General features: G+C 39.4%; 4 protein-coding genes and 1 pseudogene across 4 annotated transcripts in view; 4 read left to right on the top strand and 1 right to left on the bottom strand.

Moving 5' to 3' along the window:
• Positions 1-8,193, top strand: part of LOC117340374 (probable ATP-dependent RNA helicase DDX31) — a 36,835-nt gene extending 28,642 nt beyond the window's left edge. Inside the window, exons 17-18 of the mRNA XM_033902137.1 lie at positions 5,021-5,162; positions 8,059-8,193. Of these exons, the coding sequence (XP_033758028.1) occupies positions 5,021-5,162; positions 8,059-8,193 (277 nt within the window). The remainder of the gene's footprint in view (positions 1-5,020; positions 5,163-8,058) is intronic.
• Positions 8,194-9,982: 1,789 nt separating this feature from the next.
• Positions 9,983-10,798, top strand: LOC117340365 (proteoglycan 4-like). Its single transcript, XM_033902129.1, has one exon. It carries the CDS (start codon positions 9,983-9,985, stop codon positions 10,796-10,798), a length of 816 nt encoding a protein of 271 aa, XP_033758020.1.
• On the top strand, positions 10,795-11,439 carry LOC117340356 (integumentary mucin A.1-like). Its single transcript, XM_033902119.1, has one exon. It carries the CDS (start codon positions 10,795-10,797, stop codon positions 11,437-11,439), a length of 645 nt encoding a protein of 214 aa, XP_033758010.1.
• A 2,112-nt stretch (positions 11,440-13,551) lies between these two features.
• LOC117340347 lies at positions 13,552-18,378 on the bottom strand (annotated as a pseudogene).
• Positions 18,379-20,579: 2,201 nt separating this feature from the next.
• LOC117344301 (spectrin alpha chain-like) overlaps positions 20,580-27,888 on the top strand; it is a 55,733-nt gene continuing 48,424 nt past the window's right edge. The window contains exon 1 of the mRNA XM_033907044.1: positions 20,580-20,708. The gene's annotated coding sequence lies outside the window, so the exon portion shown is untranslated. The remainder of the gene's footprint in view (positions 20,709-27,888) is intronic.

The following is a 27,888-nucleotide window of genomic DNA, read 5'->3' as shown; positions in this document are numbered from 1 at the left end:
TCAAAGTGTCAGGGCCACACATAGGTGATACTGGTGTTATGGTAATCAAAGTGTCAGGGCCACTCATAGGTGATACTGGTGTTATGGTAATCAAAGTGTCAGGGCCACTCATAGGTGATACTGGTGTTATAGTAATCAAAGTGTCAGGGCCACACATAGGTGATACTGGTGTTATAGTAATCAAAGTGTCAGGGCCACACATAGGTGATACTGGTGTTATAGTAATCAAAGTGTCAGGGCCACTCATAGGTGATACTGGTGTTATGGTAATCAAAGTACCAAGGCCACACATAGGTGATACTGGTGTTATAGTAATCAAAGTGTCAGGGCCACACATAGGTGATACTGGTGTTATAGTAATCAAAGTGTCAGGGCCACACATAGGTGATACTGGTGTTATAGTAATCAAAGTACCAAGGCCACACATAGGTGATACTGGTGTTATGGTAATCAAAGTGCCAAGGCCACTCATAGGTGATACTGGTGTTATAGTAATCAAAGTGTCAGGGCCACACATAGGTGATACTGGTGTTATAGTAATCAAAGTGTCAGGGCCACACATAGGTGATACTGGTGTTATAGTAATCAAAGTACCAAGGCCACACATAGGTGATACTGGTGTTATAGTAATCAAAGTGTCAGGGCCACACATAGGTGATACTGGTGTTATGGTAATCAAAGTGTCAGGGCCACTCATAGGTGATACTGGTGTTATAGTAATCAAAGTGTCAGGGCCACTCATAGGTGATACTGGTGTTATAGTAATCAAAGTACCAGGGCCACACATAGGTGATACTGGTGTTATAGTAATCAAAGTGTCAGGGCCACACATAGGTGATACTGGTGTTATAGTAATCAAAGTGTCAGGGCCACTCATAGGTGATACTGGTGTTATGGTAATCAAAGTGTCAGGGCCACACATAGGTGATACTGGTGTTATAGTAATCAAAGTACCAAGGCCACACATAGGTGATACTGGTGTTATAGTAATCAAAGTGTCAGGGCCACTCATAGGTGATACTGGTGTTATAGTAATCAAAGTGTCAGGGCCACACATAGGTGATACTGGTGTTATGGTAATCAAAGTGCCAAGGCCACTCATAGGTGATACTGGTGTTATGGTAATCAAAGTGTCAGGGCCACTCATAGGTGATACTGGTGTTATGGTAATCAAAGTGTCAGGGCCACACATAGGTGATACTGGTGTTATAGTAATCAAAGTGTCAGGGCCACTCATAGGTGATACTGGTGTTATAGTAATCAAAGTGTCAGGGCCACTCATAGGTGATACTGGTGTTATAGTAATCAAAGTGTCAGGGCCACTCATAGGTGATACTGGTGTTATAGTAATCAAAGTGCCAAGGCCACTCATAGGTGATACTGGTGTTATAGTAATCAAAGTGTCAGGGCCACACATAGGTGATACTGGTGTTATAGTAATCAAAGTGTCAGGGCCACTCATAGGTGATACTGGTGTTATAGTAATCAAAGTGCCAAGGCCACACATAGGTGATACTGGTGTTATAGTAATCAAAGTGCCAAGGCCACTCATAGGTGATACTGGTGTTATAGTAATCAAAGTGCCAAGGCCACTCATAGGTGATACTGGTGTTATAGTAATCAAAGTGTCAGGGCCACACATAGGTGATACTGGTGTTATAGTAATCAAAGTGTCAGGGCCACTCATAGGTGATACTGGTGTTATAGTAATCAAAGTGCCAAGGCCACACATAGGTGATACTGGTGTTATAGTAATCAAAGTGTCAGAGCCACTCATAGGTGATACTGGTGTTATGGTAATCAAAGTGCCAAGGCCACTCATAGGTGATACTGGTGTTATAGTAATCAAAGTGCCAAGGCCACTCATAGGTGATACTGGTGTTATGGTAATCAAAGTGCCAAGGCCACTCATAGGTGATACTGGTGTTATAGTAATCAAAGTGCCAAGGCCACTCATAGGTGATACTGGTGTTATAGTAATCAAAGTGTCAGGGCCACTCATAGGTGATACTGGTGTTATGGTAATCAAAGTGCCAAGGCCACTCATAGGTGATACTGGTGTTATAGTAATCAAAGTGTCAGGGCCACTCATAGGTGATACTGGTGTTATAGTAATCAAAGTGTCAGGGCCACTCATAGGTGATACTGGTGTTATAGTAATCAAAGTGTCAGGGCCACACATAGGTGATACTGGTGTTATAGTAATCAAAGTGCCAAGGCCACTCATAGGTGATACTGGTGTTATAGTAATCAAAGTGTCAGGGCCACTCATAGGTGATACTGGTGTTATAGTAATCAAAGTGTCAGGGCCACACATAGGTGATACTGGTGTTATAGTAATCAAAGTGTCAGGGCCACTCATAGGTGATACTGGTGTTATGGTAATCAAAGTGCCAAGGCCACTCATAGGTGATACTGGTGTTATAGTAATCAAAGTGTCAGGGCCACACATAGGTGATACTGGTGTTATAGTAATCAAAGTGTCAGGGCCACTCATAGGTGATACTGGTGTTATAGTAATCAAAGTGTCAGGGCCACACATAGATGATACTGGTGTTATAGTAATCAAAGTGTCAGGGCCACACATAGGTGATACTGGTGTTATAGTAATCAAAGTGTCAGGGCCACTCATAGGTGATACTGGTGTTATAGTAATCAAAGTGTCAGGGCCACTCATAGGTGATACTGGTGTTATAGTAATCAAAGTGTCAGGGCCACACATAGGTGATACTGGTGTTATAGTAATCAAAGTGTCAGGGCCACTCATAGGTGATACTGGTGTTATGGTAATCAAAGTGCCAAGGCCACTCATAGGTGATACTGGTGTTATGGTAATCAAAGTGTCAGGGCCACTCATAGGTGATACTGGTGTTATAGTAATCAAAGTGTCAGGGCCACACATAGGTGATACTGGTGTTATAGTAATCAAAGTGTCAGGGCCACTCATAGGTGATACTGGTGTTATAGTAATCAAAGTGCCAAGGCCACACATAGGTGATACTGGTGTTATGGTAATCAAAGTGTCAGGGCCACACATAGGTGATACTGGTGTTATGGTAATCAAAGTGTCAGGGCCACTCATAGGTGATACTGGTGTTATAGTAATCAAAGTGTCAGGGCCACACATAGGTGATACTGGTGTTATGGTAATCAAAGTGTCAGGGCCACTCATAGGTGATACTGGTGTTATAGTAATCAAAGTGTCAGGGCCACACATAGGTGATACTGGTGTTATAGTAATCAAAGTGTCAGGGCCACTCATAGGTGATACTGGTGTTATAGTAATCAAAGTGTCAGGGCCACTCATAGGTGATACTGGTGTTATAGTAATCAAAGTGTCAGGGCCACTCATAGGTGATACTGGTGTTATAGTAATCAAAGTATGATACTGGTGTTATGGTAATCAAAGTATGATACTGGTGTTATGGTAATCAAAGTGTCAGGGCCACTCATAGGTGCTGTACATGAGAATATAAAGTGGCAGGAAATAAGACATTTTATAAAGTGTGTTCTAGAAGTTTTATTGATGAATATCCCGCGTCATTTCAAGGGATTTCATTCACCTTAAAAAGGTTTTTGTTGCATTAAAGTTCTGCTGAATGATAAAGAATTTCTTTAAAGCCTCACTTGAATTGGCAAAGTATGATTAAAATTGATTCTTAGATTGAACAATCCGATGATGTCCGTCATGTTTCTTGATAAACCACATCGCAATTTTCCCCGCGTAAGATTCCTGTGAATTACTCTCCCAGTATAATTTAGTTCTCAAGTTTTTAAATTGTATTCAATTTACTTCTTTTTTCTCTTCATATATATTACCGATGAATGGGCCTACTTTATCAGTTCCAGTGACTTTCTGAATCAAATGTTCATATTATATACATTGAATAGGTATTTCACTTTCAACTGATTAAAAACATGCAACCTGTATTGCTATCTCAATCCGTTACGGAAACAAGCTAATGTTAGGTTCGCCTCACAATCACCCATCACGGCCATTTTTGCAGGCCTGTTTCTTGGAAATGTTGTCAGAACCAATCAGAAGTATTCTATATGAAGAATCAAATGTAGACACAATCGGAGATTTCGCTTATCGATTGCCAATTGGAAAAAGACTAAAACACAGTATTCGATAGGTGAAGGCCATAATATCAACCCAAGGGCTTGCTTGAGGTGACTTTCCGATATGTCGCATCAATTCGACTGTGTACAAGTTACCTCACCTTGTACAAACCAGGCAACAAGCGTAATAATTTGCACAGACAATAGTCCGGAAAATGCAGGGATAAAGCAGGTCATTGTGTATGATATTAACTGTTTTGTATCTTATGCAGATGTCTTCAAACATACACAAGTGTGAATCATATTGCTAAATAACAAACAAATAATTCACAGAAGGAGATAGATTATCTAGTGTGTTGTTAGTGTTTTTTGGGAAGAGTCATTTCCGGTCCCATCCTGAACTCATAGGGGTTTATCATAGAAATAAGCAGTAATTTGATTCCCCAAAAAGTTCCAAATGAATTTGTTCTTGGGGCAAAGTCACCGAGCATAGCTACAGGTTAAGGGTGACGAGATGGTCTAGGCTTAATAAAAAGGTCATACTGGGATCATCATAGTAAAATTGTCAAGGGTGACAAGATGGTGTAGACTAAGTAAATAGGTGATACTGGGGTCATCATAGTCAAAGGTCAAGGATGACGAGATGGTGTAGACTTAGTAAATAGGTGATACTGGGGTCATCATAGTCAAAGGTCAAGGGTGACGAGATGGTGAAGGCTTAATAAATTGATGATACTGGGTTCGTCATATTCAAAAGGTCTAGGGTGACAAGATGGAGTAGGCTTAATAAATAGGTGATACTAGTGCCGTCACAGTCAAAGGTCAAGGGTGACTAGATGGTAAAGGCTTGATAAATTTATGATACTGGGGTCATCATATTCAAAGGGTCGAGGGTGGCAAGAAAAATGAAAATTGTTGAATTAGATGAAATGAATAATATTCTTTTCCTTTTCTTCAGGTTAAAGTTCAAAAGAACAGCTGTGTCAGAGTTTGGGAGTGGTCTTCAGTCAGATGCATTACCGAAGTTCAAGAAAAATTTAAAAAGAAAGACAAAAAACAAAGGGAAAACAATAAATTTTAAGTTTTTACACAATGCATTTGTATCATTTTGTTTATACTCTAGAAAAACTTTACTCAGAGGTCTTGGATTTCTGGTGTTGAAGTTCAGATTATTATCTGTTGCAAAAAAAGGTGCTAAACTCCTGGTAATGGGAACACTCTGGGTTGAGACTGAGTTCTTGTTATTAGCTCACCTGGTCCGAAGGACCAAGGTGAGCTTATGCCATACCGTGGCGTCCGTCGTCCGTCGTCCGTCCGTCCGTCGTCTGTCGTCCGTCGTCCGTCGTCCGTCGTCCGTCCGTCCGTCAACAATTGACTTCTTCTTCATAACCACTGATCAGAATTTGACCAAATTTGGTCAGAAGCATCCCTATGGGTAGGGGACTCAAAATTGTACAAATGATGGGGCTGACCCCCCAGGGGCCTGAGGGGCGGGGCCAAAAGGGGTCAATTTGGCTATATTGATATAAACGACTTCTTCTCTGAAACCGAGCAAAGGATATTGCTCCTATTTGTCTGGAAGTATCACTATGGGGTGGGGATTCAAAATTGTACAAATGGTGGTGCTGACCCCCAGGGGCCTGAGGGGTGGGGCCAAAAGGGGTCAATTTGGCCATATTGATATAAACGACTTCTTCTCTGAAACCGAGCAAAGGATATTGCTCCTATTTGTTTGGAAGCATCACTATGGGGTGAGGATTCAAAATTGTACAAATGGTGGTGCTGACCCCCTAGGGGCCTGAGGGGCGAGGCAAAAATGGGTCAATATAGCTACCATATTGATATAAACGACTTCTTCTCTGGAACCGAGCAAAGGATATCACTCATATTTGCCTGGTAGCATAACTTTGGGGTGGGGATTCAAAATTGTACAAATGGTGGTGCTGACCCCCTAGGGGCCTGAGGGGCGAGGCAAAAATGGGTCAATATAGCTACCATATTGATATAAACGACTTCTTCTCTGGAACGGAGCAAAGGATATCACTCATATTTGTCAGTAGCATCACTTTGGGGTGGGGATTCAAAATTGTACAAATGATGGGGCTAACCTCAAGGGGCCGGAAGGGCGGGGCCAAATGTGGTCATTTGGGCTATATTGATATAAACAACTTCTTCTCTGAAACCGAACAAACGATATTGCTCATATTTGCCTGGTAGCAACACTATGGGGTGGGGATTCAAAATTGTACAAATGGTGGTGCTGACCCCCGGGGGGCCTGAGGGGCGAGGCAAAAATGGGTCAATATAGCTACCATATTGATATAAACGACTTCTTCTCTGGAACCGAGCAAAGGATATCACTCATATTTGCCTGGTAGCATAACTTTGGGGTGGGGATTCAAAATTGTACAAATGGTGGTGCTGACCCCCTAGGGGCCTGAGGGGCGAGGCAAAAATGGGTCAATATAGCTACCATATTGATATAAACGACTTCTTCTCTGGAACCGAGCAAAGGATATCACTCATATTTGTCAGTAGCATCACTTTGGGGTGGGAATTCAAAATTGTACAAATGATGGGGCTAACCTCCAGGGGCCGGAAGGGCGGGGCCAAATGTGGTCATTTGGGCTATATTGATATAAACAACTTCTTCTCTGAAACCGAACAAACGATATTGCTCATATTTGCCTGGTAGCAACACTATGGGGTGGGGATTCAAAATTGTACAAATGGTGGTGCTGACCCCCTAGGGGCCTGAGGGGCGAGGCAAAAATGGGTCAATATAGCTACCATATTGATATAAACGACTTCTTCTCTGAAACCGAGCAAAGGATATCACTCATATTTGTCAGTAGCATCACTTTGGGGTGGGGATTCAAAATTGTACAAATGATGGGGCTAACCTCAAGGGGCCGGAAGGGCGGGGCCAAATGTGGTCATTTGGGCTATATTGATATAAACAACTTCTTCTCTGAAACCGAACAAACGATATTGCTCATATTTGCCTGGTAGCAACACTATGGGGTGGGGATTCAAAATTGTACAAATGGTGTGGCTGACCCCCGGGGGGCCTGAGGGGCGGGGCCAAGAGGGGTCAATTTGGCTGTATTGATATAAACGACTTCTTCTCTGAAACCGAGCAAAGGATATTGCTCCTTTTTGCCTGGAAGCAATCACTATGGGGAGGGGATTCAAAATTGTACAAATGGTGGTGCTGACTACCTAGGGGCCTGAGAGGCGGGGCAAAAATGGGTCAATAAAGCTATATTGATATTAACGACTTCTTCTCTGAAACTAAGCAATGGATATCACTCATATTTGCCAGGTGGCAACCCCCTAGGGTAGGGTTTCAAAATTGTACAAATGACAGGGCTGACCCCAGGGGACCTAAGAGGCGGGGCCAAAAGGGGTTATTTTGGCAAAATTGATATAAACAACTTTTTCTCTGAAAATAAGCAATGGATATCTTTAATATTTGACTGGTAGCATTCACTTTGGTTAAGGATTCAAAATTGTACAAATGATGAGGCCGACCCCCTGGAGGCTGAGGGGCTGGGCCAAAAGGGGTCAATTTGGCTAAATTGATATGAACAACTTCTCTGAAACAGCTCATATTTGACTATTAGCATCCTATTGGGGTAGGGATTCAAAATTGTATAAAGGAAGGAGCTGACTCCCAGGGGGCAGAGGGCAGGGCCAAAAGGGGCCAATTGGTCTAAACAAAATCTTCTCTGAAACTAAGCAATGGATATCACTCACATTTGTGTGGTAGCATCCCTATGGGGTCGCGCCAAAAGTCAATTTCATTTCATGGATTAATGTACCTTTTGGCATTTTTAGTATTAAAATAAAACCAATGTACATGTACCCATATAAAATGCTTATGATATATATTGACATAGCAATACCAGCAACAAATATACTTAAGCATCATTCTTGTTTCATATCTCATGAAACCAGGTGAGCGATACAGGCCCTCTGGGCCTCTTGTTAAAGTCATCCGGTGCTAGAGACATGCTGAATTCCTGGTACTCGAGTGCTGATCTCTTGGTGGTAGCAGTAATAAAATCTGTCAACCCCATGGGAATGAAACAGGAAGATTTTGGTTCAAGAGGAAAATTCCTAAGTTGACAAACACTCCGCAAGCCTTGTGTTTGGCAACTTAATAAGAATCTTACCCCAAGGGTTAAGATCCCCCTGGCTCATCTCTGATGAATGATTATGATACTCTTGCCCTATTAGCCCTAATATGAATGCTTTGTTAATGTTACCACATTGCTAATGTGACATGATGGAATTGTATTGATGTAATGATGCCATATAGTTATTGTAAATGGGGCATGCATCTCATCTAGTCTAGGGTGAGATAAGTACATATCACTGTAGTAATACGTGTAGATACACCATCCCATGGTAAGAGAAATGGACCCATGTGTTTATGCCGTGATCATAGTAATAGGATTGAATGTCTCCACCAAGGAAACAGCCTACACTACCATTTAGGATCAATCGTGTCTAGCACCACACCATTGTAGTTCAAGAAATTCAGACCTGATGAATGACACTTGTTCATTATGCTTCTTCCTGATCTCCGAATGAACCTAAGTTCAATAATGCTTTAGCTTTGTTGATCATCGCTTGTAACAAGTGTTTAGAGCAGTGTGAAGTACTACTACTAAGCAACAAAATCCCCCAGCCTGTCTCTATCACTCCCAACAGGAACCAAACCAATGATACCAAAGTCCTCCAGCCTGTCTCTATCACTCCCAACAGGAACCAAACCAATGACAACAAAGTCCCTCAGCCTGTCTCTATCACTCCCAACAGGAACCAAACCAATGACACCAAAGTCCTCCAGCCTGTCTCTATCACTCCCAACAGGAACCAAACCAATGATACCAAAGTCCCCCAGCCTGTCTCTATCACTCCCAACAGGAACCAAACCAATGACACCAAAGTCCTCCAGCCTGTCTCTATCACTCCCAACAGGAACCAAACCAATGACACCAAAGTCCTCCAGCCTGTCTCTATCACTCCCAACAGGAACCAAACCAATGACACCAAAGTCCTCCAGCCTGTCTCTATCACTCCCAACAGGAACCAAACCAATGACAACAAAGTCCTCCAGCCTGTCTCTATCACTCCCAACAGGAACCAAACCAATGACAACAAAGTCCTCCAGCCTGTCTCTATCACTCCCAACAGGAACCAAACCAATGACACCAAAGTCCCCTAGCCTGTCTCTATCACTCCCAACAGGAACCAAACCAATGACACCAAAGTCCTCCAGCCTGTCTCTATCACTCCCAACAGGAACCAAACCAATGACACCAAAGTCCTCCAGCCTGTCTCTATCACTCCCAACAGGAACCAAACCAATGACACCAAAGTCCTCCAGCCTGTCTCTATCACTCCTAACAGGAACCAAACCAATGACACCAAAGTCCTCCAGCCTGTCTCTATCACTCCCAACAGGAACCAAACCAATGACACCAAAGTCCTCCAGCCTGTCTCTATCACTCCCAACAGGAACCAAACCAATGACAACAAAGTCCTCCAGCCTGTCTCTATCACTCCCAACAGGAACCAATCCAATGACAACAAAGTCCCTCAGCCTGTCTCTATCACCCCCAACAAGAACCAAACCAATGACAACAGAGTCCCTCAGCCTGTCTCTATCACTCCCAACAGGAATCAAACCAATGACAACAGAGTCCTCCACCCTGTCTCTATCACTCCCAACAGGAACCAAACCAATGACACCAAAGTCCCCCAGCCTGTCTCTATCACTCCCAACAGGAACCAATCCAATGATACCAAAGTCCCTCAGCCTGTCTCTATCACTCCCAACAGGAACCAAACCAATGACACCAAAGTCCTCCAGCATGCCACTCTATCACTCCCAACAGGAACCAAACCAATGACACCAAAGTCCCCCAGCCTGTCTCTATCACTCCCAACAGGAACCAATCCAATGATACCAAAGTCCCTCAGCCTGTCTCTATCACTCCCAACAGGAACCAAACCAATGACACCAAAGTCCTCCAGCCTGTCTCTATCACTCCCAACAGGAACCAAACCAATGACACCAAAGTCCCTCAGCCTGTCTCTATCACTCCCAACAGGAACCAATCCAATGACAACAAAGTCCCTCAGCCTGTCTCTATCACTCCCAACAGGAACCAAACCAATGACACCGAAGTCCCTCAGCCTGTCTCTATCACTCCCAACAGGAACCAAACCAATGACACCAAAGTCCTCCAGCCTGTCTCTATCACTCCCAACAGGAACCAAACCAATGATACCAAAGTCCCCCAGCCTGTCTCTATCACTCCCAACAGGAACCAAACCAATGACACCAAAGTCCTCCAGCCTGTCTCTATCACTCCCAACAGGAACCAAACCAATGACACCAAAGTCCTCCAGCCTGTCTCTATCACTCCCAACAGGAACCAAACCAAAGACACCAAAGTCCTCCAGCCTGTCTCTATCACTCCCAACAGGAATCAAACCAATGACACCAAAGTCCCCCAACCTGTCTCTATCACTCCCAACAGGAACCAAACCAATGACAACAAAGTCCCTCAGCCTGTCTTTATCACTTCCAACAGGAACCAAACCAATGACAACAAAGTCCCCCAGCCTGTCTCTATCACTCCCAACAGGAATCAAACCAATAACACCAAAGCTTCCCAGCATGCCACTCTACGACTCCCAACAGGAACCAAACCAATGACATCAAAGTCCCTCAGCCTGTCTCTATCACTCCCAACAGGAACCAAACCAATGACACCAAAGTCCCTCAGCCTGTCTCAATCACTCCCAACAGGAACCAAACCAATGACACCAAAGTCCCCCAACCTGTCTCTATCACTCCCAACAGGAACCAAACCAATGACACCAAAGTCCCCCAGCCTGTCTCTATCACTCCTAACAGGAACCAAACCAATGACACCAAAGTCCTCCAGCCTGTCTCTATCACTCCCAACAGGAACCAAACCAATGACACCAAAATCCCTCAGCCTGTCTCTATCACTCCCAACAGGAACCAAACCAATGACACCAAAATCCCTCAGCCTGTCTCTATCACTCCCAACAGGAACCAAACCAATGACACCAAAATCCCCCAACCTGTCTCTATCACTCCCAACAGGAACCAAACCAATGATACCAAAGTCCCCCAGCCTGTCTCTATCACTCCTAACAGGAACCAAACCAATGACACCAAAATCCCCCAACCTGTCTCTATCACTCCTAACAGGAACCAAACCAATGACACCAAAATCCCTCAGCCTGTCTCTATCACTCCCAACAGGAACCAAACCAATGACACCAAAATCCCCCAACCTGTCTCTATCACTCCCAACACAAACCTAACCAATGACACCAAAATCCCCCAACCTGTCTCTATCACTCCCAACAGGAACCAAACCAATGACACCAAAATCCCCCAGCCTGTCTCTATCACTCCCAACAGGAATCAAACCAATGACACCAAAGTCCTCCAGCCTGTCTCTATCACTCCCAACAGGAACCAAACCAATGACACCAAAATCCCCCAACCTGTCTCTATCACTCCCAACACAAACCAAACCAATGACACCAAAATCCCCCAACCTGTCTCTATCACTCCCAACAGGAACCAAACCAATGACACCAAAATCCCCCAGCCTGTCTCTATCACTCCCAACAGGAACCAAACTAATGACACCAAAGTCCTCCAGCCTGTCTCTATCACTCCCAACAGGAACCAAACCAATGACATCAAAGTCCCCAAACCTGTCTCTATCACTCCCAACAGGAACCAAACCAATGACACCAATGTCCTCCAGCCTGTCTCTATCCTATCACTCCCAACAGGAACCAAACCAATGACACCAAAGTCCTCCAGCCTGTCTCTATCCTATCACTCCCAACAGGAACCAAACCAATGACACCAAAGTCCCCCAGCCTGTCTCTATCACTCCCAACATCAATCAAACCAATGACACCAAAATCCCCCAGCCTGTCTCTATCACTCCCAACAGGAACCAAACCAATGACACCAAAGTCCTCCAGCCTGTCTCTATCACTCCCAACAGGAACCAAACCAATGACACCAAAGTCCTCCAGCCTGTCTCTATCACTCCCAACAGGAACCAAACCAATGACACCAAAGTCCCTCAGCCTGTCTCTATCACTCCCAACAGGAACCAAACCAATGACACCAAAGTCCCCCAGCCTGTCTCTATCACTCCCAACAGGAACCAAACCAATGACACCAAAGTCCTCCACCCTGTCTCTATCACACCCAACAGGAACCAAACCAATGACACCAAAGTCCTCCAGCCTATCTCTATCACTCCCAACAGGAACCAAACCAATGACACCCAAAGTCCCCCAGCCTGTCTCTATCACTCACAACAGGAACCAAACCAATGACAACAAAGTCCCTCAGCCTGTCTCTATCACTCCCAACAGGAACCAAACCAATGACACCAAAGTCCTCCAGCCTGTCTCTATCACTCCCAACAGGAACCACACCAATGACACCAAAGTCCTCCAGCCTGTTTCTATCACTCCCAACAGGAACCAAACCAATGACATCAAAGTCCTCCAGCCTGTCTCTATCACTCCCAACAGGAACCAAACCAATGACACCTAAGTCCTCCAGCCTGTCTCTATCTCTCCCAACAGGAACCAAACCAATGACACCAAAGTCCCTCAGCCTGTCTCTATCACTCCCAACAGGAACCAAACCAATGACACCAAAGTCCTCCATACTGTCTCTATCACTCCCAACAGGAACCAAACCAATGACACCAAAGTCCCTCAGCCTGTCTCTATCACTCCCAACAGGAACCAAACCAATGAAACCAAAGTCCCCCAGCCTGTCTCTATCACTCCCAACACGAACCAAACCAATGACAACAAAGTCCCTCAGCCTGTCTCTATCACTCCCAACAGGAACCAAACCAATGACACCAAAGTCCTCCATACTGTCTCTATCACTCCCAACACAAACCAAACCAATGACACCAAAGTCCTCCATACTGTCTCTATCACTCCCAACGGGAGCCAAACCAATGACACCAAAGTCCCCCATACTGTCTCTATCACTCCCAACAGGAACCAAACCAATGACACCAAAGTCCCTCAGCCTGTCTCTATCACTCCCAACAGGAACCAAACCAATGAAACCAAAGTCCCCCAGCCTGTCTCTATCACTCCCAACACGAACCAAACCAATGACAACAAAGTCCCTCAGCCTGTCTCTATCACTCCCAACAGGAACCAAACCAATGACACCAAAGCTTCCCAGCATGCCACTCTACCACTCCCAACAAGGATAAAACTGATGAGGTTCATGTTTCTGAGCATGCCATTGCCATATATATATCTCATAGCAAGGCTTTCATCAACATGGAGAGAGATAAAAATAAAAAGAGATAAATAATGCAGTACTGTTAAATGTTTAGATTGTTGAACAAAGTACACAAAGTAGAAACACTCTTTCAGATGATTTATTTCTAACGCTTTAAAAGGTATAAAGTTTCAAAATATGGCATTTAGGAGTAAGATTCATATCAAAATCACTACAATATAAATCCACTCTAAAGTACTGACCAAGGGTAAATGTTGTTACTAAAGAATTGTATACAGACAGGAATACAAACTTGTATATAGATTTGTGTATAGACTCGTATACGGACTTGTATAAAATTGACCTTATTGAACAATAATTATTGAACATCTTCAAAACTTGTAAATGCGTAAAATATTTATTAAAATGGTGGCAGAATTCTTGAGGAATTTATACAAAATTTAAAAACTAGTTTGAAATGAAAAGAAGAATTTTTAACACTGATAACTTGATAAACTGATGCCATCACTAAAACATATTCTGACTCTATATGAAGGAGATTATGACTGATGTATGTTTATATTATGTAGAGTGACCATTGAACATGAACAGATTACTGTTGAAACAAAAGTCATTGGCTCTCAAAGTGTGGGATTTTAAAGTGTCTCGCCTCATGGTGAAGTTGTCATATGATTGTGAAAAAAAAGATGAAAACAAAATAGCATCTGGTGATCCAGAAAACTAATGATGGCACAAACATTTCTCATATGATACTAAAAACCAGCAACTTTATACACTTCATGTATTTCACAAACTGTATGGTAAGTACCTAGCAACCATCAGACATGATCAACAAGTACCTAGCAACCATCAGATATGATCAACAAGTACCTAGCAACCATCAGACATGATCAACAATACAACTTTAAAACACAGCTGAAGCATCTAAGCTTATACAAGTCTAGATGATATATTGGTATGATAAAAATATTATTCTGTATGATAAAAATATTTATTCTGTTTCAATTGCTGTATAAGTTATATATAAAAACAGTATCTATTCTATATTGTGGAGTTATAAACAGTTCAACATCTATATGCAACAACATAAAATAGGATAAGCATCTATCAAATTGTTTCTAATATATAACTTTTCTCTCTCTTTTAGTTCTACCTCACTAATATCAAATGTAATACATGGTATTCTCTATCTCACTAATATACAATGTAATACATGGTACTATCTCTCACTAATATACAATGTAATACATGGTACTCTCACTAATATACAGTGTAATACATGGTACTCTAGATCTCTCACTAATAAACAATGTAATACATGGTACTGTCTCTCTTTCTCACTAATATACAATGTAATACATGGTACTGTCTCTCTCTCTCTCTCTCTCTCACTAATAAACAATGTAATACATGGATGGTACTCTCACTAATATAAAATATGATACATGGTACTCTCACTAATATACAATGTAATACATGGTACTCTCACTAATATACAATGTAATACATGGTACTGTCTCTCTCTCACTAATATACAATGTAATACATGGTACTATCTCTCACTAATATAAAATTTAATACATGGTACTCTAGATCTCTCACTAATAAACAATGTAATACATGGTACTCTCACTAATATACAATGTAATACATGGTACTCTCACTAATATAAAATATAATACATGGTACTCTCACTAATATACAATGTAATACATGGTACTCTAGATCTCTCACTAATAAACAATGTAATACATGGTACTGTCTCTCTCTCTCTCTCTCTCTCTCTCTCACTAATATACAATGTAATTTATATAATACATGGTACTCTCTCTCACTAATATACAATGTAATACATGGTACTCTCACTAATATCAAATGTAATACATGGTACTCTCACTAATATACAATGTAATACATGGTACTCTAGATCTCTCACTAATAAACAATGTAATACATGGTACTGTCTCTCTCACTAATATACAATGTAATACACGGTACTCTCACTAATATACAATGTAATACATGGTACGTACTCTCTCGCTAATAAACAATGTAGTAATAAAGGAAAATAGTGATTGTGAGTTTTTATCAGATTTAAAATCAAACTTTTAAGGATGGTATATTATGTAGGTCTCCAATTAATGCCCAATACAAAAATCATGATCAATATAAATACTTTGAAACAGAGCGTAAAATGTTCATAAAAATATATAAACCATATATAAATTTTATAATAGTTTTAAAAATTTGTGATATATTGTTTTCTAAATATGGGTTCGCATATTGTAAACAGACAAGATTTGTATAATTTTCTTATGATCAGAGATAACATTCAATCGTTTACTTGACTACTTCAACAGACACAATGAGAACAAATGTACATACGTATAAATACATAAGTAAATAAAACAATTTAACCTGGAGTATAAAAACTACTAAATATAATATCTAATATCAGTCTAAAAACTACTAAATATAATCTCTAATATCAGTCTATCAACAGGTAAAAATAACAAGTATAAAAAGTTAAACAAATTACATGTACCTAACAGACCCTCAACAAATATTTTGGTCTAAAGTTCAAAAATTAGAATATATCATAGAATCCCTTTTGCACCTCTTTATGACAATATATGCTTACTCAGTGAATTGTTTTGTGACAACAATGACACCTTATTGATTTTTAGGTGATAGTACGCACTAGATCTAGCCATTGTACAAACCAGAGTCTAGTCTAATTGATCAGTACATTGGCGGAAGACTTGACAGTGATATCTGGTGTTGGTCTACCCAGTCTATGAATTGAGGACACCTTTTTCCACAAACCTTCATCAAAGTCACACAATCATCCTCAGCATTATGAGACTTTGGGGGTTTCTCACCAAAGGTGCGGAAGTAAATCTCTTCTAGTTTGTAGGATAGTCTAGGCAGAATGATGGTTTTAGCTTGTCCCTGATCTGTAACTGATGTTGGTGTCACTGGTGTAATGTTGTTACATGTACTGACACCAGTACTACTGCTTACAGGTGTTGCATTGTTTTGGGTTCTTGGTCCCACAGATGTTTGTATCTGATCTAATGATATGCAAGATCTACCTATATCAGCTTTGAAATCTGACTGCTGTGCTGGATCTGAGCTGTTGGGGTCTTTTTCTCTTGACTTGACCTCACACATCCCATTGTTTCTAGACACTGAGTCACTCGTTCCAGCAAGACTAGCATCATCTTTTCTCAGACTGTCCAGGGTATTGTTTCCAGACACTGGAGCACTTGGCTCTGGAAAACTAGCAGTTCCATCTTTCCTCAAACTGCCCATGTTATTGTTTCCAGACACCGAGACACTTGTACCTGGTAAACCAGCATTACCCTTCCCTGTACCACACCTGCCATTGATCCCGGACTCGGGAAATGTTGTTCCTGTTAAACCAGCACCATTACTACTAGAAACAGATTTTGTCAGAGAAGAGTTACCTGTCACAGAGTTACCTGTCGCAGAGTTTCCTTTTGCCTCCACAAAATCTACGGCTTCCATGAGCATGTCATCTGTGACACTTTGTTGGGAGTCGAGCATTAATGATGCCTCTACAGACGGCTCACCCTTCTGTTCCTTGTGAGATGTTGACTGTTTGAGACAGTAGGATGTAACAGGTTTTGCTTTCCTCTGTGTTTTGTATCGGTTGATTTGTGGCTTCCTCTAGACAACATATCACATTTTGGATAGGGATACAGTTGCTCCTGCAGCTAGAGGTTTGGTCTCACTGTTTTCTACTTCCTTGGCTATTTTGTCTGTATTTGCGAAAAGCCGTTTCCTGACATGGTTAACACTGTCTTCATCAGCTTTGCGTTTAGCTTGCAGGGTGTCCTGCTTGACAGTGGCAGTATTGCTCAGAAGTTCAGAAGCTCTGGAATGGTTTGGCCTGGTATTCTGATCTAACTTGATTCCATGACGTGTGGGTGTTGTATTGTTTTGATTTTGGATGTTTATCCGTGCCAGCTCCTCCTCATACAGGGTCTTTGTATCTATAGCCCTGATAGCATCAAGACTGTCTACACACACAACCTCCAGTGGAAGTTCACACTTCACCCGTTTCAACTCTGCATTGAGAAGTGGGTAGTCAAAACCATTACCATAATGTGCCACCAGACAAACTGGCTGGGGCAGTCTGGACAGGAAAAATTGTTATTACCTCAACAACCTCCTTGTTGAATGAAGTTTGTGATTCCAGACTGTCATTAAAAAGGCCTGAAAAATAAACACATAAAATGTTTTACCTTGACAATAATATTTTTCCAAATCTAGTGACCACAAATTTTAATATGAAGAAAACCGTGTTTGGTATGAAAAAAACACTGAAGAAAACTTCAGAGAAATTCGTTAATTGGGAGAAAAAATGAAATTAGATAAAATAGAAAACCTAGAATTTGTGAATAATGATGAAGAAAACTTGGCAGAATAAAACGGTTCAAAATCGCGATCGCTCACAAACATGAACATACCCGTTATGTTACTGGCTATCGGGCTGATTGGTTTCTGGGGATCCACACACAGTGTCAGCTTGTTAAGTACCCTGGGAGAACAGGCAAACAATTCCTCTCGCTGGACTGAAAGCAGACACAGTTCAGTGATCCGTGGCCGTGTCAGACTAGTCGCCTCCAGATCGAAGAAGACATACGTCTGTATGGGTGTTTTGGGGACACTGGTCATCCCGATCGGAAAATACGTCCTAATTTATCGGAGATGTCGACGTGTTCTGTCCTGAAGCGTTTTCCGTAGGCCTATAAATTACAAAAAGTGTAATTTAGCAACCATTTCTCAATTACTAAATACCTCGTGAGGTAATCGATTCTTCTGCTACGGTCTGGTGTCTGTAAATAAACTAGAATTACGATCGAGATGGAGACTGGTCGACCACCTTGTTGACTGACGCTTTCCTGACATGTGGTTTTGTTGTGGTTGACGTCATTTAGTGTAAACTAAATTTAGGTCGAAAAGAGAATTTTCCGGATGATGTCACGAACGTTTATGCAAAACATATGTAATTTGTACTGAGCACAAAAACGCGTGTAGCATTGATCTTAAAATGCATGATGATTAAAATACTGATATTTATTTAAGTAAAAGCATGAGAAATATAAATGCAGTAGTCCTCTAACTTTCGAGACACTATAAATAAAACCATTCATAATGATAATGACACCTACAGTTGGTATGCGTATGATTCATAATATAGGTTTTAGAAACCTTACGGCACAATATTATATCAAACAACTATATAACAAAGGGTGTTAAGCAATGTATGGTGCTTGTTAAATGCAGAGACCTTAATTTGTGTACAGACTGTTAACTTGACATTATTATTTGATAAAGCCAGAGACGTATATACCTGATATACAAGTCTCTGATAAAGCTATCAAAATAATTGTTTTATATGGATGTGTAGCTTATTGGACGTTTGCACCTAAAATTTGTAAACGTGTTATTAATGTTAAAACGTCTAAACCCAATTCTTTGATACATGTACATGGGAACCCTATTGATGTCAATGTTAAAGTCAGAATGATTGGAGTTTAGGCTAAATTGAAAAAAATATAAGTTGAGAAGCAAACTATTAACAATTATGTCATAATATAACTCGTCTGGTTGAAATATTTGAAAAAAATATATTTGAAGAATGTAGCTTATTAGATATATTCAAGTGAGTTTTTCAATTCTAAATTGGCTGAAGATTACAAATAAACTTAAACTTAGGGCATTTTAAATAAAACTGGAAAAACGAAATGTCAACTTCCTCAAAGGGAATCAATTATAGAATCTACAGGTCTGAATTTTGTTTAGAGAAATATTTACTGTCCCTCCCAAATTAGCTAAAGCTTACTGTAAATTTAGAACAGGTAATACAAAAATATCAATCAGAAGCGGAAGATGGTCTACTATACAACACGTGAAAATAGAACTTGCACTTTATGTAATCTAAAAGAAATATAGGTACCAATTACATTATCTATTTAACTGTGATCAACAACTCGTACACAATAGCAGATGGAAATACATGCATGTCTAGATATTATATCTGGATATTATAATGAAAGACCAAATACATTTAAATTCCATACGTTAAACATGTATACGTAGCTCGAGATGAACTCATTGGATGAATTTATCATTGATATAAATGATATAATTAATTCCAGCCTGTTTTTACCGTGTATTATTGTTATCCATTTGTTCTCTGATCTGTACTATTAAATAGAATATAAACAATTGTGACTGGCGCATGATCTAGAAGAAGAAGAAGAAGAAGAAGAAGAAGACGACAGTCTCGTGGGTTTCAGACCATGGTAATGGCTTCGCAAACCTTCAGTTAATTGGAGGATGAATGATTTCTGTTTTTACTGAAGTTCTATCGTAATACTATGAGATCGCGGAAGTATTTATTTCTACATTAAGTAATTATCTTCATTCTAAATTGATACCTGTCTCCAGACCTGTTTCTTTGGAAGATTCATGGGCGGCATACAGACAGTTGGTCATGTATATTTACATGAGCGAATTTATCGCTCAATGCACAGACCTCTATTCTATTCTATACTCTATTCTATTCTAGGTCGCTGCTCTAAGTGATCGATTTTTTTTATTAATTATACAGTGGCATTTAAGCCTGGGAATTATCATGCCACATAGTCTAAATCGTTTTCTATCTTTTTTAATACATTCATTTGCTTTAAAACCATTTTCTTCTTTTTTTTCTCTCTCTTTTTTTGTTAAAATAAACATACATCTGAATCTTCTTCGATCATAGGCCTACTCTTACCATTTAAAAAGATCGTCTTGGTAACTTTGATTTTATTGTGAAAATAAAAGCATTATTACAGGTATGAATCTCAAAATAAATGAAAATGCATTATAGATTTTTAAAGCCACCTTGATATCCTTCCGTGTACCTCTCAGAGAATTTCCGGAAATGAATCCGAAATTAGCCAAAACATTTGGCTGTTCTATCAATGAATTGAACTGACGATAAACATACAAAACGTACTGCAAGGGACGGTGTTCGACTTATCAATAACCTTTTATTTATTGAGAAATTTACATAAAATATTTTTTGAGATGCAGAGAAAACAAATTTTCCTTTTAGCCCTTTAATGTATTTTTTATCGGATGTTTGTAATATTTACACCGATCTTCAAACCTGTTACCTTACATCCGCCATTAGTCTCTGAACTTGATGAGTGACTTTCCCGACTGAAGCTGATCAAAAAATTGTTGCTGGGTGTTTAAACTTGTAAGTATTGAAAATCACACATAGTGGTTAACTGAGATATGCAATAAGTTCTAAAAGCGTTGTTAATGTATCCGTATATTTAAGTAATTCTCTTTCGCCATCGCCAACAGCAGATTCACCGCGCCCAGCTATCCGGCATCCTACCTCTTCCAAAAATGTTGCCAATATCATATTTATAAGTAGCTTTGCATGTTGTACTTTATATATTTTCTATATGAATGTCAATTGTTTTATTTATGGTTTGCTACAAATATAAAGACTTTAATTCTACATAAACACCAAATCGTTCTGCCAGCATTTTTAATGAGGAGATGACATCATTGGAGTTATCGCCCCTGGACCATAGATAAGATTGGGGTGGGTGTGGCAGGATGCATGGAATGTCGTGTATTTACATTTGTATATATAATTATCTGACTTGTAGCTTAAGTATTTATGTTTCAACGCGGACAAAGAAAAAATGCATATTCTTATTAGGAGTTTTATGCTTTTCGAGTACATTTTAAAAGTTAAGCTCCAAATCTGTAGAGCAATGGAGGGTATACATATTATCAAGTTAAGTTGATTGCTTATTAATAATTGGCAGTGTAAACGCTGTTCTAAAAATACAATAACCTACTGTACACATGTTGTAGTCTAAGTGTTATGTTTACCTGTGTCTGAGTTGTTGAATGTTTGTCACTTATTCGAGGAAGCATACTTTATTTGTATTTCTAGCCGAACAGAGACAGTTATCGCAAAGTGGAGTCAGTTAAAATATTTGTTAAGGATTAAAGAACATGCAATGACGATAAACAAAAAAATGTATTTAAACTGTTTTAAAGTATGTCTTCCTGGCAATTATCATTGGAGATGTTTGGGGTTTCTGCACATGCTGCCCGAGTTTTCATCAAGCACTTTGCAACTGTGAACATTACAGCATCAAGTTTACATATGATAATACAATTACAGTATCTATAAATATCAGTTGAAACTTAGAAGACACAAATCAAAAAGTGATCTTTTAAAATTAAATCTTAAATTTAGAACAAACAATTTGGTCTTCTAATTGTGTATATATATGAAAAAGGACAAATTAACTCATTGCACACCAGATGTATATCACATTGTAAACATTGTAATATCAATTGATATGGACATAGAGGCTTACAGCCTGCGTCCATTATTTATCGTATTAAAATCGTATTAATTGGACATTTTATCATTTCAATTATTTAAAAAATGATGATAAAATTGGCAGTTATTGTCAGGCCTATTTATGGAGCTCTATTTATGGCATTGAAGAAGCTGGATGTACACAAAACGTGGGTAAACTCAGCAGATGTTGATGAACTTCACATATCACGAACATTCCAATGTTTGCTTCAAGATTTGGATATTGAGGAGAAAGATGCTGTACTTGACATAAAAACATCAAACATGATGTTAAAATTAAAATATTTAAATGTCAATATTGTCTGTTTGGAAACTTTGTCTGAATGAAAGTAAGGTCAGAAATGTTCCCAAAATCAAAATATTTGTTTGATGTAACTCAACTGCATATTGAAATATTAAAAAAAAAAAGGTAAAAATTGAGGATTTTAATCATTTTGTAACTCCCCCTTCTGGCCTGATGATAATACCCTCCATTGCTTTAAGTATACAATTGATGGAAAACATCCTGCTCACTTTACCCAACTAGGTAAGGCATGGTTATTATAGTCTTCTGTTACATTGATTAGTTTCAACACATGAATTACAATAAAAAATATTTTCTATATGATGATAGTCCAAACTTGCTTGTTTATATTTCACCCACATTTTGAATTGTCAGAAGTTACCCATGCATATCAATAGAAATTTTTAGGGCATTAATGGGTTGTGTGTTTAATAACTGCAACTCTTTAGTGGCGGAGTGAGACAACCCATATATTTATAGCTCATTCAGCAGGTGAGCTGTCATCTGCTTACGTTTGTCAACATTTCCTTTAATCGTTACTAGTCCTGAAAGGTTGAATGGATTTCAATAAAAAAAAAAATGAAGGGTATGGGCTGGCTCCCAAGGGGCAGGCGCAATATAGGAAATATAAGTAAATCCTTTATAATTGCTACTAGTCCTAAATAGCTGAATGAATTTTGATGAGATTGGGTCTAGAGAAGTGGGGTATCATTTAAATTTTAGGGGCTCACCAAGAGTTTTTTGTATTATTTAAAATATATATATATATTATATGACAATGGCCCAATTAATCATTATGATAGTGCCAGGTTTTTAGCTCACCTGCCCGAAGGGCAAGTGAGCTTATGCCGTGGCGCGGCGTCCGTCGTCCGTCCGTCGTCCGTCCGGCCGTCCGGCCGTCCGGCCGTCCGTCCGGCGTCAACTTTCCATTCAAGCAACTTCTTCTCAATAACCAAAAGGCCTAGAGACCTAATATTGGGCCTGTAGCATGCTGGGGTGAAGGGCTACCAAGTTTGTTCAAATGAATGACCTTGACCTTCATTCAAGGTCACAGGAGTCAAAAAGGCTAAAATCTTCAAACAACTTCTTCTCAACAACCAACAGTCCCAGGGAGTTGATATTGGGTCTGTAGCATGCTGGGGTAAAGGGCTACCAAGTTTGTTCAAATGAATGACCTTGACTTTCATTCAAGGTCACAGGAGTCAAAAAGGCTAAAAAAAAATTAGACGACTTCTTCTAAATAGCCAAAAGACCCAGGGACTTGATATTGGGTCTGTAGCATGCTGGGGTGAAGGGCTACCAAGTTTGTTCAAATGAATGACCTTGACCTTCATTCAAGGTCACAGGAGTCAAAAAGGCTAAAATCTTTAAACGACTTCTTTTCAATAGCCAAGAGTCCCAGGGACTTGATATTGGGTCTGTAGCATGCTGGGGTGAAGGGCTACCAAGTTTGTTCAAATGAATGACCTTGACTTTCATTCAAGGTCACAGGAGTCAAAAAGGCTAAAATCTTTAAACGACTTCTTCTCAATAACCAAGAGTCCCAGAGGCCTAATATTTGGCCTGTAGCATGCTGGGGTGAAGGGCTCCCAAGTTTGTTCAAATGAATGACCTCGACTTTCATTCAAGGTCACAGGAGTCAAAAAGGCTAAAATCTTTAAACGACTTCTTCTCAATAACCAAGAGTCCCAGGGAGTTGATATTGGGTCTGTAGCATGCTGCGGTAAAGGGCTACCAATTTTGTTCAAATGAATGGCCTTGACCTTCATTCAAGGTCACAGGGGCCAAAAAGGCTAAAATCTTTAAACGACTTCTTCTCGATAACCAACAGTCCCAGAGACCTAACATTTGGCCTGTAGCATGCTGGGGTAAAGAGCTACCAAGTTTGTTCAAATGAATGACCTTGACTTTCATTCAAGGTCACAGGAGTCAAAAAGGCTAAAATCTTTAAACGACTTCTTCTCAATAACCAAGAGTCCCAGAGACCTAATATTTGGCCTGTAGCATGCTGGGGTGAAGGGCTACCAAGTTTGTTCAAATGAATGACCTTGACTTTCATTCAAGGTCACAGGAGTCAAAAAGGCTAAAATCTTTAAACGACTTCTTCTCAATAACCAAGAGTCCCAGAGAGTTGATATTGGGTCTGTAGCATGCTGGGGTAAAGGGCTACAAAGTTTGTTCAAATGAATGACCTTGACCTTCATTCAAGGTCACAGGGGTCAAAAAGGCTAAAATCTTTAAACAACTTCTTCTCAATAACCAAGAGTCCCAGGGAGTTGATATTGGGTCTGTAGCATGCTGGGGTAAAGGGCTACCAAGTTTGTTCAAATGAATGACCTTGACCTTCATTCAAGGTCACGTCGATCAAGTATGCTTAAATCTTTAAATGACTTTTAGTGAAAAGCCAAAGTGCAGAGAGACATTATATTGGTCCTGTAGCATGCTTTCAAATAACTGCAGGATCCATATATGAAAAGATCACTGCATTGCAGGTGAGCGATTTGGGCCCATTGGGCCCTTGTTAACAGTGTTGCTGGGAAATTAAATGATGGCGACCTCCATCGTAATTATCGTAGTGAACACTGAATACCTCTGTGTTTTCTTTGCTGTCTTCTGTCACCACTTTTGCTTTTTAGAAGGGCGATAACTTAATTAATCTTAATCTTATTGGTATCCAGCCACGATTTTCACAACTATCACATAAGGGGAGAATATTAGATAAAGATAAAATGTATCAAAAAAAAAAAAATCTATATTATACGGGAAGTGGGAGATCTGACGTCATATAAAAAGTTCAGTGTGGTTCTGTGTTAACCAGTCGACAAATTCCACTAGGAATACATGAGTCAGGCCGTAAAGTTGAGTATTCAAGGGGTAAAGATGACCGTAACAATATTGAAAATAATTCTGATATGGCATGTATACTAATACATAAAACGGTATAGTTTTGAAGAATCCATAGAATATAATGGCTATCGAGACGATAGAATTATACATCCTCTTATAATATATATAATTTATATAATTGTTGCATCCTCAATCAGTCATATAATCCTCTTTATGTAAGTAGGTACATGTACAATTAAATTAGTAGAATACAAAATGTAGTTTGTTGGTAATATCACACTGAAGATAGGCTTGTATAGGTTCCCAGTATGATGTATGTTCAACGGCCTGTTTCAGGTAAGATAGTGACAGGATGATGAGTCATATTAAGTGTTCTATATGATGTTATAGCTCTCTACCGTTTCAGGTAAGATAGTGACAGGATGATGAGTCATATAAGTGTTCTATATAATGTTATAGCTCTCTGCTGCACAATGTATAACATATGATTAGTTACTGCGCATGCATGGCGGGGTTTTAATTTACCTGTCTGCTGTATTGACGAACTCTCTCTGTATAGGTGTGTCCCATTGTTTAACTTTAAGGTGTCAAATGCTTCTAGTAATATTATTATTATACATGTTATTTTAAAAGCAGACCTTCTGACAGTAATCTCTCAGATATTCTTGTTTCACATTAATGTAGTGGGCTATTACTGGGAGGTATATGCCACCAGATGTACTTCCTCTCTTACACAAGTGAAATGTTTACTGGTTTGGGACATAATACTTAATGGCTTCATGATGTCAATCATAATACACAAACTGAGACATGTTTAATGGTCAGACATCAAAGTATTGAACTAAATAGAATCATCATAATATCTATACATTTGGAAATGTTCTGTTCTATCAAGCTGCCATTAGCCTTACTGTTAGCCATAAATATAGGCCTGAAATATTTTGTCTGTGTTGACAGTAACGCAAGTTATTATTTGTCATTTTCTGTAGTATAGTAGTGTAAATCCTGTTAGCCAGGTAGATTATGTAAGTGCTGTTAATTGCGATTTGGGTTGGGTCGGTAAGTGTCATACTGGCCCAGCATCAAGATGGTCAGATGGGTGACACCCCACTGGGACAGAGATAGGCTTGACACTTTACCTGTATAAATAGTTGTTTTTGTATTTTGAATTAAAGTTATTATTTCTAATTGATAATAATCATTTAGACAATACTATTGGTATCATTTGATAGTGTAAGTTATGTAGTTTATGGAAGTGTTTTTATTAGTGTAAACAATGCAGTAGTTTGGGCACTGTATTGATTTATATGTCATTTGAGGTATCTAAATATACTTAAAGTCTAAATTGAATTAATATGAAATGTTGAAGTAAAATATTATTAATAGGGTTATAAACTAGAGTGTGTCATCTAGAGATGCTAGATTATAGATTTTGGATATCAGTATTGGTTTGGTAAATAATGAAGTTTAAAGATGATAGAGAAACACAGTACTGGGGATTCAGAGGTCAACCTGTGGATTGGTAGGTGGCCTTAGGGGATGACTTCTCTGAGGGTCAGAGAATCTTTATATGTATGTGAGATGTATGTGCGAAAAGGGGGAGAGAAGAGATTAAAGGAGAGAAGAGCGAAATAATTAGAAAGAGGAGAACAGAGAGAGAAGGAAGAACAGAGAACAACAGAGAATAATAGAGAACAAGGACAGAATATTGGAGAGTTAGTAAGAACAGAGATTTAAGAGATTCAGAAATAGAGAGGATACTAGAAAGGAGAACATTGTGTAAATTGGATAAATATGTTTGGATGAATAAGAAAATAAAGAAGAAAAACCTAAAATTGGATTTGGACTTATTACAACGTGACAACAATTATTAAAACCCGACAACAGTAGCATAATTTTGTTACCAGAACATGCACAGTTTAGCAATGTTTGTAATATCTGACACTGAGAATGTTATCCACATAATGTTCTGTTTAAGTCATTATATTGACACTGGTTTATAAGCTATGTTATCTATGCAGATCTTTATTTAGCTATTTTAATCTGTACCTTATATTAATGGTAGTTATATTACCTATACGGACCATGGTATAGCTATTTTGTAACATTACGGTAGTTATATTACCTACACGCCCCATGGTGTAGTTATTATGTAACATTACAGTACTTATATTACCTATACGCCCCATGGTGTAGTTATTATGTAACATTACAGTACTTATATTACCTATACGCCCCATGGTGTAGTTATTATGTAACATTACGGTAGTTATATTACCTATACAGACCATGGTATAGCTATTTTGTATCATTACGGTAGTTATATTACCTATACGGACCGTGCTATAACTATTTTGTAACATTACGGTAGTTATATTACCTACACGCCCCATGGTGTAGTTATTATGTAACATTACAGTACTTATATTACCTATACGCCCCATGGTGTAGTTATTATGTAACATTACGGTAGTTATATTACCTATACAGACCATGGTATAGCTATTTTGTAACATTACGGTAGTTATATTGCCTATACGGACCATGGTAAAGCTATTTTGTAACATTACGGTAGTAATATTACCTATACGGACCGTGCTATAACTATTTTATAACATTACGGTAGTTATATTACCTATACGCCCCATGGTGTAGTTATTATGTAACATTAAGGTAGTTATATTGCCTATACGGACCATGGTATAGCTATTTTGTAACATTACGGTAGTAATATTACCTATACGGACCGTGCTATAACTATTTTATAACATTACGGTAGTTATATTACATATAAGCCCCATGGTGTAGTTATTATGTAACATTACGGTAGTTATATTACCTATACGGACCGTGCTATAACTATTTTGTAACATTACGGTAGTTATATTACCTATA

This window comes from Pecten maximus, chromosome 2 (assembly GCF_902652985.1).
Source record: "Pecten maximus chromosome 2, xPecMax1.1, whole genome shotgun sequence".
Taxonomy (NCBI): Eukaryota; Metazoa; Mollusca; class Bivalvia; order Pectinida; family Pectinidae; genus Pecten; species Pecten maximus.
The sequence above is the reverse complement of the archived record's forward strand: the minus strand, read 5'-3'. Positions and strand labels throughout refer to the sequence as shown.